Here is a 17,143-nt window from a genome sequence, read left to right on the forward strand (position 1 = left end):
ACCTAGAGGGTACATGACGACCCCACCACAACGGGCTGGCTACCGTGCTGGATTTCTGGTGCCATGGAAAGTCCATCATGATCGCTGGTGCAGATGGAGATGCACTATGGGCGTAACTTGGACAACCCATCAGGCGTTTAGGCCCAATTTGAGGAATAATGGGTGTGGTGACAACGCCGGTGCAATGCTGAGTGCCAAGGTCTTAGTGCACTTAGGACCAGTGGTACACCATGTAAGGTGTCCTTCCCCAAAAGGCTCGTACTTCTGTAGAATTTTGAAAAATGGAGGTCAAACCCCAAGGGGGACCATCACATTAAGGCCAAAACATTTGAGACTCCTTTTAGTCGCCTCTTACGACAGGCAGGAATACCGCGGGCCTATTCTTACCCCCGAACCCGCAGGGGGGGAGGTAGCAGTGGGGTCACACTGGTTAAAAACTGGAAACCTTTAGGATATCCAGAATCCCACACTAATATAATGAATGTGGTAAACATAGGAATGGTCAGAGAAATGGTTGTTGATAATACAAATGCTTCCAGATGCTGCAACAAAACTTTTAATGCAACAATTAGAAGTACGAAACAGTGGAGGAATGAATCACAATATTGTTTACAAGACACTGTCTAGTTTACTGCCTGTCCCAAACAGATGAAGGCACTAGGGCCAAAGTATGTGGCAGCACACTGCCTACATCACAGAGAGCAGTCTCTCTAAGGAAGCTAGCAACAGTTCTCCAGGTGGAAATATCCACTATCTGAGTATGTGCAGAAAAGAATCTGTGTAGATGCTACATGTATCTTAACATCTACATCTATCAGACAGTCAAGCAGCTCTGAAATCTCTATCCGATCTGGCAGTGAGACCAAAGCAGATTGGAAAATGCTATGAAATCCTAGGGAGACTATGGGAAAGCAACAGATAAACCTGCTGTGGGTCCCTGGTCACTCAGGAATCAGCGGTAATGAGCAAGGTGATTGGATAGGACAGGGTGACTCCATTTGTTGAACCAGAACCTGTCTTAACCACTACTAAGGCAACGGTAAAAATCTAACTATATAGCTGAATCAGGAAGCAGCACGTAGAATACTAGAGTAAAACTCAAAAACAAAAGCATACCAAGATCATGATGGCAATATAATGTTTCAGGAGAAGCTCTGCAATCCTGGGATTGAACAGAATGTACACTCATAGGTCTAGTGATCAGCTATGGTAACTTCAGGAAACACCTGCACATGACAACTATAGAGAAAGAAATGTAGATTATGTGGTGCGGGGGAGGGGGGGGGGGGGGGGCGCGCAAGAAACCAGATCACATTTAACTTTCCAATGCAAAGCATGAGAGTGGGTCACTAACTCCTGAAGTGACTGTGTCTAACAAATACCTGCTGAAGGGTCTCTTACTATTCATCAAGGGTTCTGGTTGGCATTACTAGAATGACAAGGAGAGAAACTGCACAATAAACTTAGTTTTCCTAAGGACAATCAGGGGCAAAGAAAACTGTTTTGTCTCCCTGATTAAATCATACCAATCAAAATTAGAATCAGCTGAATGAAAGTGCTAAAGCTTTTCCCAAGGTACATGTGACAATTGAAACAACAAAAGAGCCAGCTGAGTCATTCCACGTCAAATAATCATAGAGAAGTACCATTTGCAACAACAATCTCCGATTTATCAAATTGGTGTGTTCATTGCAAATGTCACAAAATGAAAAACTACAAATTTAGAATTGTAGCACAAGTACAATAAAAGTAACGCCTCCCTTAAGTTCTAAAAAAGTGCAGAAAATTCAACTATCATTACTGACAAAAACTCCTGTAACTTCTGTTCTAACAGAGTATAAGCATGAATCAGGTAATTTTGGGCAAGGCTAAGAACAAACTTCCAAAGGATATCCGACAGGTTCAAATTCAAATAGCTTTAATTAAGATCAGTGACCTTGAATAAGACAAAACATAATAACTACAACATTTCTGAAAAATATATTCGTTTCTTTATGTTACACGACTCAACATAGTAAAAAACCAAGTTTGGATGACATTTGGATTACAAGATACAAATTAATGTCTAGAGCTATACGACACTATCTAACAACATAAACTGAATGCAAACTGCAACAAAATGACTAAGTATTGAAAAACATGTTTACTTTTAAAAGATGGTGCGACAGCAATGCACAGTCAGGTAGCAATACGAACAGACCAATACCAAGCATGCAAAGTGCAAATGTTTTTGACTGGTATGGTGAGTGGCATAATGACAGACCACAAAATATGTGATAGATGTGTGAAAAGACTGACACAAAAACAGGGACCTGTGGCAGAAGCAACTACATGGAAACAGACAGAAATCACAAATGCATAATCCTCAGACAAGCTGGGCAACTGTTTCCTAGGTATTGATTTAACTGCATTAAATGACAATCTCTGGTATCCCTTGATGAGTTACCAGTGGAAAAAGAGAGAGAGAGAGAGAGAGAGAGAGAGAGAGAGAGAGAGAGAACATGTGCACAGAAAAAGTTCCCAACTCATCTAAATGGCGTCAACTAAAAAAAACTTTAATCCGGCAGTGAATGCACCGCTGCACGATGGAAAGAGAGCGGTGTTGTCCATGGCGTTTCGAAAATTTATTTCCTTGTGGAAGCTGAAGTTACTGCATTTTTCTACTGCTATGTCATACTGACCAAAATTCCTTGTGTGCAGAAGTATTGTTGGCAAGCCATAGCAGTTTCAATTTAGACCGCTCCAGTGTGACGTCATATGATAGATTTCTACAGTTCTAACAGTACTTTCAAAGGCCACAGCAAAAGCACCGCAGGCACAAAGATGTGAGCTGGTGCCAGTGCCATAGAGACTACTTGTGCGAGTTCCACCAGTGCCACCCATGGCACTGAGGACGAAGATATCGACTTTGCCTCAGCCAACTGCTGGCCGAGTATAATCCACCAATGACTGGATGACAACAGACACAAGCTTATTCGGAAGATAGAAGAGCACTTGGTTACAGATCATTGTCCAGAGCTGATTTAGACAGGGAATGTCATTTAGTGAACTCTTAGAAGCGAACAGACAGTTGTGGTAAAATTGCATTTGCTATGTACGGTGAAGCTTACCAATGATTATTTGCGCTTAGTCACTGAGGGCCTTTTTTGTGTTATATTACACGCAGGGTTGCAGACTTAATCAATCAACAAGTCCTAAAGATTAATAAACCTTTTTTAACTCATTTACGTGACTGTTACTAATTTGTTGGAAGGTTGTAGAACCTTTACTCTCCTATTTTATTACCGAACCCTGGAGCATAGCGGCGTAATAGTAGAAGGGAGAAACTTTCTTAGCGGTGTACTGGACCAGAAATCGTTTCACGAACACTCAAACTCTGCCTCCACAGCAGTAGCAACGACGCCTTCAAAACTGGCGACGAGGGTTTACAAAAGTAAGAGTGATACTTTCTGGAAAAACTCATTTTGCAATGAGGATATTTTTAATTGCTGTGTCCAGTTACAATAATCAATGTTTATAACAATGAAGATAATGAATATTAGACAATATAATGTAAATGGAGAGAGAGAAAAAAAAAAAAAAAAATCACCTCACCTAGCGGTGGCAGCAGAACCCACACACAAAATGGTTTAACTTTTACAAACTTTTGGAGACAGTGGCTGCTCCTCCTGGAAGAAGAGTTGAAGTGAAAAGAAGAGGGGTGAAGGAAAAGGACAGGAGTGGTTTAATTAAAGGAGTACAGTTCAGAAAAGTCACCCAGAACCCCACATCAGGGGAGACTTACCAGATGGGACGAGAAGAAAATACTGACTATTTGAGACTGCACCGGATGAGATTTGAAGACCTGAGAGCTTGATAGTGGAGGACAGGGTAGTATGCGGCACAGTGACTACTACTAAAACATCATGCACGAGTTAATAAGAGTGAAAAACTAAGTGCATTGTACGTATAAGAGGTGGGAGGGGGTGGCAAAAAATATGCAGGTCAGGAAATGACAGATGTAGAAAACTAAAATGAAGTGAAGAAAAGAGCAGTTACTGTTAATGAATACCAAGAAAGAAGGAATTAACATAAATTAAGGCCAGATGGGTGGCGAGAACCAAGGACACGTGCTATTTCCCACCTGCAGAATTATGAGAATTTGGCGCCTGGGGGGAAGAATCCAGATGGCGTGTATGGTGAAACAGGCACCGAGGTCATGACTGTCATGTTTTAGAGCATGCTCTGGAACAGGATACTTTGTGTGGCTGGCGTACACCCTCTCTCTACAACTATTCATCCTGTCTGGTAACTGGGTGGTAGTCATGCCAATATAAAAGGCCGAACAGTGTCTACGTAACAGCTGGTATATGACGTGTCATTTTGCACATGGCTCTCCCTTTGATAATATACGTTTTGCCAGTTACAGAGCTGGAATAGGGGTTGGTAGGAGGGTGCACAAGGCAAGTCTTGCAGCAGGAATGGTCCTCCCACCTCTGTTGCATACAATGTACTTAGCTCTTCACTCTTATTAACTCATGCATGATGTTTTAATAGTAACCTCTGTCCTGCATACTACCTGTCTTCCACTGTTAAGCTCTCAGATTTTCAAATCTCATCCAGTGCAGTCCCCAACAATTAGTCTTCCCTTCTCATCCCATTTGATATGTCTCCACTGACTCAAGGTTCTGGGCGACTTTTCTGAACTGTACCGCTGTACGGTGTGTGAGGGACAATTCTGTCAAGTCCTTTTAGCTGTGAGTATCGGTGATCTTTGCTAGAGCACATACTCCACTAAGAGAATTGTGGGTTCCACACTTGTTCCTAGTGACCACTAGGGATTTATACGGTACATCCAAATGAACTCATGTACTTTAAGGGAGAGGTTCCTAGAAGTTGCCCACTAAATTCTGTCACCCGAAGAGCCATCTCGCACATCTGCATGCAGCACACCTTGCAACTATACTATCCTGGCAATCCTCCCCTATCAGAAATACATAATGTTTCACCACTGGATGCTACCCATGTCCCAAGTTTACAGTACACCCAGGACCATCAGTAGTTAGGTCTGAAGCAAGAATTGGGAAATATTAAAGCAAAGGCGCAAGGCTCCACATTATCCAATAACATGCTCACCAAAGGAAAGCAAATCCCCTCGACAAGGACGTTTTAAGTTAAAATTGCAATTGATGAATACAGATGGTGAAAACCATCTACTCCATCTCTAACACAGTATTTTCATTATGACTAACAACCTTTATCTCCAAAATTTTATTTGTTTTAAGGCAAATTAACCTTCCCTCTATGAATAATAAGTAAATAAACGTTCAGAGCATTCTGTGTGAAACTGACAAAGCACTATGTTTTTCTTTTCTATTACATTAGGAATGTGTGTCACTACTATTAAAAATACAAAATACATACCTGTTCCAGTTTGCGCAATACCAATCAAGTCGTACCCTTTAAGCAAAACAGGCCAAGCCTGACTCTGTATTGGAGATGGAGATTTGAAATTCTGCTTGTAAATTTCATCCAGAATTTCTGGGAAATTTGCAAAACATTGCTCAAAAGTCGTGACAGGGTTTGGAATGGGCTCCTCTCCTTCTTCAAAGACATATGAAACTTCAATATTGTTTTGGATAAGTCTGGTAAAACAGAAATGTTTAGTGTTTCAGCTTCACAGTACAAACGGAGCACAGGAACAAACTTCATGCATATAGTATTTCAATAACAACCGTTCTGAATATCTTACATACAGCTACGTTTCTGTTTACTCAACTAATTATGGAGTAAAGGTACCAACTTGCACAGTCGAGGTGCTTCTACTGTATACTGTGCCTGTTGTGTCGATCTGACCTGTCTTCATTGGCTCCTCTAGTGCTACCCTCAGTCCACAGCTTCAAAATTTTCCTTATATCTGTACTTTATATACTACTATTTCCTCAGTCAAACTTCTGAGGTTTATTTTAACTGTTGTGGTGTGCCCAGTTCATTCGTGGCTTCGCAAACTTAATTATTTTTACGGTGTCATATGTTGCTTTAAAATCAAAAACTATATGGTACAAGTTAATCTTTGCTGGTTGGCAATACACTGGAGACCAGTTACAGTTGCGGGGTGAGTTAGTTGTGGTTGGGCTCTCGGCCAGGATGGAGTGAGCCGAGCTTCGATAGTGCATTCGTTAGCACTGCTCAGTAGCTATCTTAATGCTCTTATAGCATGTCCATGCCACGACTGATTGGTGGAAGCGATTGGTAGCAAATTGTGGCATGTACACAGAAATGTTGAATTTTATCAAAGTGTTAATGTTCACCGAGTGTTTGGATAAATTATAATTCATGATCCCTTAACAATCTACATTCTCATTTGAAACATCATAGTATCTCTGGAGGAATTATTGAATGAGATTAGCTCAGAGAAAGTTTGCTGGAAAAGTAAGGAGAGAGTGGAACTTAATATAGTGGGCCTGGAGGAATACCAACAGAATTGTTCGCAGGACAGCTTCGGTGAAGTTTGGAAGGTAGGAGACATACAGGCCAAAGTAAAGCTGTGAGAATGGGTCGTGAGTTGTATTTGGGTAGCTCAGGTAGTAGAGAGAGAGCTCACAAAAGGCAAAGTTCCAGAGTTCGAGTCTCTGTCCAGCATAGTTTTAATCTGCAACAAAGTTTCAGGGTCGTTATAATGAGTTTCTATACTTTATTGTTTTTTCCAATATATGCACCACGGTGGATATTTGGTCAGAGGTTGATCTGCCAGATCTAAAGCCTCCCTGATATCTCCCACCATGGTGGATATTTGGTCAAAGGCTGATCTGCCAGATGTAAAGCCTCCCTGATATCTCCCAATCACTTTTTCTGCAAAAAGTTTTACATGGTACGAAGCAGGGTGGAGAATATTTTCTCAGTGGTGTTCAATAATGTAATTCTCCTATAGCTTGTACATTTGTAATAAGGACAGCACAAATCAACACAACAGGCACATTATACAATATAATGGTGCAGGTTCTGACCAATGCAGATGATGTGGATATTACTGCAAGAACAGAACTAGCTGCTAAAGAAACACAGGGCACTGGTGGCAGCAGCAATAGAAATGGGACTGGAAGGCAATGTTAGTGAAACCAAAGACATGCAAATACTACAACTGGAACTAAACGCAATGTTAGAACTGCCTACATGCAAATAAAATTTGCTAGAGAATTTGTCAGGACACACTGGTAATACGACAAAATATTAGTATGGAAATGAAGTGGCACATCCACCTAGCTAATAAATGATGTTAAGGGCAGCCCCCATGATTTAAGTCCAGAAATTTGACCATATGAACAAAGCACCAACATTATAAAACTTTAATACACCCAGTATTAACACATGGCTGAGAAACCTGGACACTGACAACAGTGCAAACAGCTGATACAATGTTTTGAACAAAAGGTGTAATGCGAAATCTATAGGGTGACTAATAAAGATAAAGCATGGCTTAGATGATATAATTTTGAGCTTTACAAACATACTGAATCATTAAAATAAACTGCATGAAATGGATTGGCCAGGTTTTTCGCACGGAACATGAGAACCAAACAAAACTACCACTGCTACAAAGCCCAGTCAGACGAAGAAGCAAGGCAAGATCAAGACTTCAATACCTGGATGACACAAAAGAATTTACAAATTACTGGTGTCAGAGGACATACAAACAAGATACTGGACAAGGACAAAGGGAATGTTGTCTTAGAACAGCCCAAAGCCCATCAAGGACTGTAGAGCCCGGAAGAATAAGAGGTGCTGCTATCTGGTGATTTTGTACCTTCACTCCAAAATCTTTAACACTTAATCAGAACTTTCGATACTACAATCTTTTAAGTCTACATACACATTAAAGACACACATTAATTTAATAGCTGAAGGTTGGATATTGTGATCATTAATTATACACTTGAGTTTCTATGAGATGTGTGAGAAAAGTAATGAACTCATCCTTTATCTACCAAAGTATTTTTTCCTCTTTATTTCTTTCATTCAAACAACAATATTGTCCTCTTCAGAGTAGTTCTCTTTGGCAGCTACGCACCGGTGGAGTTGTCGTTCACAATCTTGGTAGCAGCGATGAAAGGCTTCAACTGATAGGGCCTTTAACATGTCTGTCACATTCTTTTGAATCCTTTCTGGTGTCCCAAAAATGACATGCTTTTAAAACTTTTTCAATTCCAGGAAAAGAAAAAAGTCACAAGGACACTTGTCACTTATATAGGGGGCTCTGGAACAACAAGAATGCCTTTTGAAGTTAAAACATCCGTGACAGAAGTGGCTGTGTGACATGGGGTGTCTTCATGATGCAGCATCTACTTTTTTTTATTTAGGGCACAAAAAACAACTGGGATCACATGCGCCCAAGTCAAAACTATAAAACACAAACACAGAGAGGAGTTAAATAACTATACGTCAGTCACTATGGACAGAATAGGAGACAGCTAAAACAGGCATGTGGAAAAAGGGCTAAAAACCACCATGCAGAAATGGAGGTCCAAAACTAAAAATTAAATGGCCTTCGCCATATTGCTTTGGCGGATAAAAAGGAAAATGCGGTCAACAGCCCGCGAGTCATCCGCTAAGACAGCTGATAAATCAGATGGCAAACCCAAGTTGGAACATAAATTGTTAAAAAAGGGCATTCCAGCAGGAAGTGGTGTACAAAGTGGTGCAGTAGTGCCACTTAGCAAATGAAGATAAAAAGGCAGTGACCAATATGCAGCCGACTTAAAGGAATCTACTCCCGGCGGGAGTGTTGAGAGGAGGTCGTCCAAGGTGCTGAGAGAGGCTTAATGAGCCGAAGCTTATCCTGTGAAGGGCGGACCAGTGGCGATGCCAGAGGGACACCACCTCCTGACAGATGGCAACGCACATATCATCAGAGGGAATATAGGTACTTGTGGGCTGAGGTACGAGGACTACAGCCTTGGCAGCAGCATCAGCAGCCTCGTTTCCTGGCAGACCGACATGACCGGGGACCCACAGAAACATCACACTGGCTCCACCAAGAGTGAGCGAGTGACAGTTTTCCTGAAACCGCTAGACTAAGGGATGAGCAGTGTACAGCGCACATAGATTTTGGAGGGCACTGACTGAGTCTGAGCAGAGGACACAATTGGAAAGGCTGTGTTGCCAGACGTACTCCATGGACTGATACAAGGCAAAGAGCTCGGCTGTAAATACTGAGGAGTGTGCCGGAAGCCAATATTGAAAGACACGGGTACCAATGACAAAGGCACACCTGACCCCATGGTCAGTCCGAGAGCCGTAAGACCATGTGAAGGTCATGAAACTGAAGGCGATAGACCGAGGCTGAAGTAGAGTCCTTAGGAAGCGAACGAAGGCCAAGGTTAACATGGGCCACTTCATGAAGCCAAGGTGGTGAAAGGGTTCACACCCACTGGGAAAGTTGCAGGTATGATGAAGTTAAGCCACTGTATCAAAAGGTGAAAGCGGTCTCCAGGAGGTAACAGAGAAGAAGGACGAGTCTCATACTGAAGATCAAAGGAATCAAAGAAGGAGGCATAGGAGGGAAGGCAATCCATGGCAGACAAACGGCATGCATACCCGCTGAGGAGAAAGTCACGGCAGTGGGACTCTGGTAGTTCAGCAGCTTCAGCAGACAGACACTCAACCGAGCTGGTGTAAAAGGCGCCTGTTGCCAAACGGATGCCACAATGATGGTTAGTGTTGAGACAGCATAAGAGGGATGGGCGTGCTAACGCATAAACAAAGCACCCATAGTTGAGTTTAGAACGGACAAGGGACCAGTACAAACAAAGGAGAGTGGTCGATCGGCACTCCAGGAAGTACCATTGAGGACACGTAAGAGCTTGAGGGACTGCGTACAGTGGGCTGCCAGGTAAGACACAGGGTAGGAACAAGAGTGTTTCCTATTGAGTATGAATAACAGGTATCTCGTAGTTTCAATGAACCCGAAGGGCAACAGGCCCATGATGTAGAGATGGTGGGAGAAAGTATTTGCGCCGCCAGAAATTCATACAGACTGTTTTGTCAGGGGAAAAGCGAAAGCCACTGGCAATGCTCCACGAATAAAGACGATCAAGACAGCACTGAAGATGCTGCTGAGTGAGACAGGCCCGTGTAGAACTGCAACAGATGGCAAAATCGCTTACAACAAGAGCCGGAGATGACCAGCGAGAGACAGGTCATTATAGGGTTAATGGTGATAGCAAAGAGGACGAAGCTCAGGACAAAACCCTGAGGCACACCATTTTCCTGGATAAAGGTGTCTGACAAGGCAGAACCCACATGCACCTTGGAAACTCGGTCTGGCAAAAATGCCTGAAGAAAACAGGGCAGGCACACATGGAAGCCACACATGTAATGACTACGCTGGATACCAGTTTATCTCCAGCAGGTGTCGTAGGCCTTCTCCAAATCGTAAAACACTGCCACAGTCTGGGATTTCCACAGAAAACCATTCATGACATGGGTGGACGAAGTAATGAGATGGTCAACTGCAAAACATCGCCCTCAAAATCCACACTGTGCATTCATTAGTAAATGTCGAGACTCTAGCCACCACACCAGCCGGGCATGAATCATACGTTCCATTATCTTGCAAACAGAGCTGGTAAGAGAGATTGGGCGGTAGCTAGAAGGAAGGTTTTGTCCTTACTGGGCTTCGGTAAGGGTATGACGGTGGCTTCACGCCAGTGTCCAGGAAATGTGCCCTCTGCCTAGATGCGGTTGTACATGTTAAGCAGAAAGTGGTTGCCTGCAAGAGATAGGTGATGCAACATCTGAATGTGGATGGCATCTGGCCCTGGGGCGGTGGATCGGGATGAACCGAGAGCATGATCTAGCTCTCCCATAGTAAAGATAGCATTATAGCACTCACAATTCAGTGAAGAGAAGGCCATCGCCCAAGCCTTCTCCGCTCGATTCCGACTGAGCAAGGCAGAGTGATATTGGGAAGAGCTCAAAACTTCCGCAAAATGGTGGCCCATGGTGTTGGAGAAAGCAATAGTGTCCACAATGACATCGTCAGCGACTGTCAGGTCGTAAATTGGGGAATGGATCTTGGTTCCAGAGATCAGAAGAAGGTGTGGAACTGTTAAAAGAACTAATGGATGAAATCCAACTAGCTCTTTTGCTATCCCAAAGAATGCGACAACATTTTGCATGCATCTGTTTATAATGAATGCAGTTTGCCAGCATAGTGTGGTGGTTAAAAACGCAGCATGTCTACGTGCACAAATTGTGTCGTGGCATGCCTCAGTCCACCCAAGGACTGGGACACGACGTAGAGAGGAAGTGCGGGGGATGGAACGTTCTGCAGCAGTAAGGATAATGCTTGAGATATTCGACCTGGGCATCACAACTGGGGAAATCTTATTCTTCGAAGGTTGCCAGGGAGGAGTAAAGCTGCCAGTCAGCCCTAGGAAGCTGCCATTTAGGTGTGCAGGCAGATGGGGTAGGGGTCAAACAGATAGCATATGGGAAATGGTCGCTCAAGTAGGTGTCAGAAAGAATGGACCACTCAAGATGATGGGCAAGCTGGGCAATGCAAAGGGATAAGTCCAAATGGGAATATGTGTGCGAGTCGGAAAGGAAAGTGGGTGCTCCAGTGTTAAGGTAGAAGAGGTTAAGTTGGTTAAGAAGATCAGCCAAGAGGACACCTCTCTGACAGGTCCTGGGAGAAGCCCAAATGGGATGATGTGCATTAAAGTCACCAAGTAGCAAAAATGGGGGAGGCAGCTACCCAATAAGTTGAAGGAAGTCTGCCCTGGTGACAGTGAATGATGAAGGGACATATGTAGTACAGAGGGAAAAAGTCAGGTGGGGAAGGAAAAGGCAAACTGACACAGCTTGAAGATTGGTAGTCAGCGAGGTGGGTTGAGGTTGACTATGAACGCGTTCCGTATGAGCAGCATACTGAAGGGAATGTCAAAACGAATCAGTAAGTAATGTGAAACCTCAAAGCGGTAATGAGGGTGCAATTTCATTTCCTGAAGGCAGAGTACAAGGGATGTTAGAAGCAGCTGTAAATCCTCTTTGTGGGACCGAAGGCCGCGAACGTTCCGTTGGAGGTGCGTCATGATGAAGAGACGTGGGCGTGTCACCTCGGCAGCTGCCGAGTGACAGCAAGGGAAGAGGGCACAGAAGCTAGAGGATCCTGCTCCATATGGTCCACAGAAACACCAGCTTGCTTGTGCGGTCGGTCTGTGGAGCCCAATGCTGAAAAACGGTTGTATGTGCCCACCGGGTGTTGTTTGGGGTGGAGGGACAGAGGAAGTCTTCACGGGCGTACTCCTCCTGTCCTTTCCAGCCTACCAGTTGTGTAGCTGGTGGTTTCGCCTCTTGAGGCGAGAGTTTGACAGCTTGTTGCACAGCTGGACAGGGGGGATGGCGATGCTACCTTGACACTAGGCGATTTCACGATGTCAGAGCCGAGTTTGAGGTCACATGTCTGCATGGCCATGTCCTTCATGGAGTGAGGGGTAACAACAGAACTACAGGTACCAGACGGGAGAACACAGGGTTTGCAACTAGCCGGTAACTTGTGAGCAACTGGATAAGGCACCTTTTCCCTTACCCAGATCTCTTGAATAGCCCACTCATCAAGATACACTAGACACTCCCTAGAGGAGGCGACATGGCCGCCATTACAGTTGACACAGAGGGGAGAAGGAGGTGGACAATTGCCCTCGTACGCATCCCTACCACAGGTGACACATTTGGCTGGGTGTCGACAAGATGTTCTAGTGTGGTAAAACGATGACACTGGAAACAGTGCATCGGGTTTGGAATGTATGGCTGGACAGTGATAATTTCATAGCCTGGTTTCAGCTTGGATGGAAGCACCACTATCAAAATTTAGAAACAGAGTGTGGGTAGCCATTAAGGAGGAATCTACCTTTTTCATTACACGATGAGTGGCAATGACACCCTGATCAGAGAGGTAAGATTGTATTTCAGCCTCTGTTAGACCATCAAGAAACCTGGTGTTAAATTACACCACGGGAAGAGTTCAGAGTTCTGTGGTCCTCGACACGAGCAGGGTAACCGTAGAGAAGCGGGTCAGCAAGCAGTTGTGCTTGAGAATCAGAATTGGTCTCCAAAAGCAAAGTACCATTCCATAAACGAGAGCAGGATTTCACAGGGCCAGCAATTTCATCTACACATGTCTGAATAATATACGGATTTACTGCGGAGGAGGACTGACCTTCAGTACATGACACCATGAGGAACAGTGGTGCACCAGGAAGGGTCTTTTGAATCATTAGCCTCATTGTGTTTATGTTTTGTAGAAGTTGAGTGGGAAGATGATTGACTCATCGCAAGGAAATCCTCCACGATTGCCAGCGTCTCCGATGGTGCACTCCTTCCAACTGGGGGCCCCTTCACAAGGAGGCACATCCGCCTTAGGTGATTGTTCACACATCAGGTCACACCTCCCGAACACCTGACGGAGGGACCAATCAGCAATTTGGGAAGGTTACAGCTCAGGCAATCACCCGACCCTGGGCCTGGCCGGTACCAGGGGGTATCTGCAAACCGTAGCTGTTGACCCAGGGCTGGAAATTATGCATTACCCAGTCAATTGTTATGCGTCAGACGTATAGGCCGGCCTTCAGGAGTGCACAGGGAGAAGGAAGAAGGAAGAAAAAAGAAGATCCTCAAACATGTAAGCAGAGGAATGGGTGGAGAAGGGAAGCAAAGAAATGAAGAAAAGGGAGTGAAAAACAAAGGTGAGACTGTTCGCACATCACCAACAGAATGCAGAACATTCCCAAGAATACCCCAGACATGTTCCCCAAGGGAGGGGATAAAAAATAGCAAGAGGATAGCCATGCAGCACGAAAGAGAAAAAATGCCGCAAAGACTGGGGACCCATGGCAGCCAAGCACAAACCCAACAAGGAGTGGCGAGCCCCTTGGGAGGGGAGGGGGGGGGGGGGGGGGGGGGATATCTACTTGCCCAATATTTGGTCGCACTCTATTCACCCTTTTCCTCGGCTTTTCAACGTCATCTTTGTAAAACACCTGTGAGGACATGACAACCATTCGTGATCATTAGCAATCCTCTCAAGATGATCAACACCCAAGTTTCTTCGATTACCCTTCTGCTCATTTGTGAGGTTTTTTGGTACCATTTCGGCACAAACTTTTCACACGTGCAAAATTTTGGTAAAAGTGTATGTTCAGTTAGTGTTTAACGGGTCACACACCACCCTTACTGTTAAATGTAATCTCACAAGGGCATGCTCATGATCTATGTTTTCATCAGTTTTTGAAGTTGAAGGTTTCCCTGAGCAAAGCTGATCTTCAACATGTTCTTTGCCTTCCAAAAATATTTGTCCAATTGAAAAACTTGTGCTCTTGATAAGGAATGTTCTCCATTGGCCTGTTTAAATTTTTCACACGTCACACTCTGATTCCCCAAGTCTAACACAGAACATGGTGGCATAGCATTGCTCTAAATTCCACAGTTCCATTTTTTTAACACACAACTAAAACACAACTTCATTGACAGTGTTCTCAAAAATCACATGATGAGTGTACAGGGCTCAAACTCTGAAAAACTGGAAGGGATGAACACAAAGATCTACACAAGCAGAACAACAAAGTGTTGCCAGTCCTATTACTTTCCTCACACACCTTATATGTATGAATACTGTAAAATTAAGAGAAATTTCTTTGATTCTCATTCGTTTCAAGTAGTTTACAAGAACGGTCACAGATACAACTGTGCTAGAAACATACATTATGCAGAAAAAAGGTTGATTTCTAGACAACTGTATTTACTCATCTAAATTACGATCCCATATACAACATTCTTCCACTCTTATGAAAGCGACATAACTTAGAAATTTCAGGAACTGAAAGTTATTGATTTGGTAAACAATGGTGGGGGGAAGTGATTGGTGTTAGCTGCTCCCACATCATATTCGTATATACTTCAGTATGTTTACTATTCTCTGATGAGCATATTTCATGCAAAGAACAATTTAGCAGCTGATTTTTCCACTGTAGTCTGTATAACTTTCCTGTGATGTTTAAGAGTTATTTAAATTTACTTTTAATGACACTGGTTTTCTACACACTAACAGTTTGTATTTGGAGTCCGGCCAGCCCATTAGTCAAAAAATAAGGAGCTGGGCATTCATGAAACTTTGCTCCTCTCAACTGCAGAACTGTTTTGAATTCCAGAGCTATAAACTGTCTTCATCTGTAACAATTACAATGGGGACGTTGTATGCTGCAAGGCTAACATACAAAATTGCAATGTTGTTATTGTGCAGCCAGTTACTCTCACCACCAGTTATTTGCAACAATTTATGATATTAAGTTAAATAGACCTGCGTAATATAGCTATTGCCACTCCCACTGTCCTTTTTGATACTCTTATCAAAAAATTTGAGGCGGCTCTAATTTGGAAGCAGGATGTGCATGTTTACGAAACTGATAGTAAGAAACAAAAAGCAGTTTTGTGGTTTTGTCACTGCTACTAAACAAAAGTGTGACCCAAGTTCTTTGTTATCACGATTCTTACAAGGTTCTTCTTTACTCTAGACATTATCCCCATTTTTTTTTAAATTTTAATAAAGACAATGTTCCAATGAGAATGTAATTTTACTAGCCAGGTCTTGTAGTGTACACCACTAGTTTCAGCTTACAAATCCCTTCTCAAGTACAAACCAATATCAACAAGTGTATCGCAAGTACAGGTTAAAATATTAATAACAATATCTTTGTGAACATGGCTATATGTGATGAAATTATTTAATATGGAACACTTCAGAGGTAGAAACTGAAAGAATCTGCAGAAATGGTTCTTGGGTGAAACATCCTAAAGTATTGTGAAATCCTGCATTATTTCATCAGTTACCTAACAACATACCCTCATTAGTTATAACATTATTATCTTCCCAACTGTGAGGTTGAACTCTGGTGACAATGTGGGTATGTGATGTGGTGAGGAAAGTATACAAGCAAAGCAAACACAAATGGGGAAACATTATAGCAACAGTATGGCTTGTAAGTGACTTTGACAGAGGTAAATATTGTTGTGGCCCAGCACCTGAGAATGAGCTTTAGGAAACAGCTGAGTTTCCAGGCTGTTCACATCCTACTGCCACAAGTCTTTACTGAAAGTAGTTGAAGGATGATGAAACTATGGGTGGGTGGCAACATGTCTGATTCCTATCACTCGTCACAGAATGACTAAGTCTAACCCTTGCTGTGACCTGTGGCAGATTTGACGACTTAGTACAACGAGAGTGCAGGCACAAGTTTTTCAGAGAACACTGTTCGCTGCACATAGTTTAGTTTAACATAGGGCTCTACAGCAGACTGACCACTACACGTTCCCTTGTTGTCACAACAATACTGGCAGTCTTAACTGAAATGGGTACGGGATCATCAAGACTGGACCGTAGATCAATGGAAACATTTTGTCTACTTGGATGAGTTATGTTTCTCGTTACATCAGTTCAATGGTCATGTCTTGGTACATGGGCATCCAGCTGAATGGCTGCTCGAAACATGCACTGTGCCAGGAACACAATGCAGTAGGGGTAGTAGTACACTACAGGGGGCATTCACCTGCGCATCTGAGGAACCTATAGTAGTAAATGAAGGCGTTGTGACAGCTGTAGAATATGTAACATTGCTGACTACCAGCTTCTTTTCATTTCACACTCAATGGCTTCCTTGACAGTGATGGCATCTTCCAGCAGGATAAATAGCCATGTCACAAGGCAGTCTGAGGAACACTCTAATAAATTCATGTTTATGTCTTTTTCAGCAAATTAGTCCAATTTGGACCCAACAGAACACCTCTGGGTGGGCACACACTGTACTCACAAACCAGCAGCCTGCAGTTTACGTGAACTATGTGTAGGTATCTAGTGTCGCTTACCTCTGGATACCTACCAAGGACTTTAATCTTTGGTACACACAATCACTGTTGTAATGCATTCCAAAGGTGGTCAAACACACTATTAAGCAAGCAGTCATTACGTTTAGGCTTTTCAATGATTGAACATGCTGCTGAGCTGTCAGTGCTGCCTCCTATTTAAACCAGTGTAAGTGCAAAACATGCAAGTGTGAAGATGCCAAATTTGGTGGCAAATAGGGCAGCATTCCTTGCAGTAGAGGGAAGGTAC

General features: G+C 43.2%; 1 protein-coding gene across 1 annotated transcript in view; it reads right to left on the reverse strand.

Moving 5' to 3' along the window:
- The window catches only part of LOC126416422 (probable ATP-dependent RNA helicase DDX43), an 81,912-nt gene that overhangs the window by 37,310 nt on the left and 27,459 nt on the right, over positions 1–17,143 (reverse strand). Inside the window, exon 5 of the mRNA XM_050084142.1 lies at positions 5,404–5,624. Coding sequence (XP_049940099.1) covers positions 5,404–5,624 — 221 coding nt within the window. The remainder of the gene's footprint in view (positions 1–5,403; positions 5,625–17,143) is intronic.

Source organism: Schistocerca serialis, chromosome 8 (assembly GCF_023864345.2).
Source record: "Schistocerca serialis cubense isolate TAMUIC-IGC-003099 chromosome 8, iqSchSeri2.2, whole genome shotgun sequence".
Lineage (NCBI taxonomy): Eukaryota > Metazoa > Arthropoda > Insecta > Orthoptera > Acrididae > Schistocerca > Schistocerca serialis.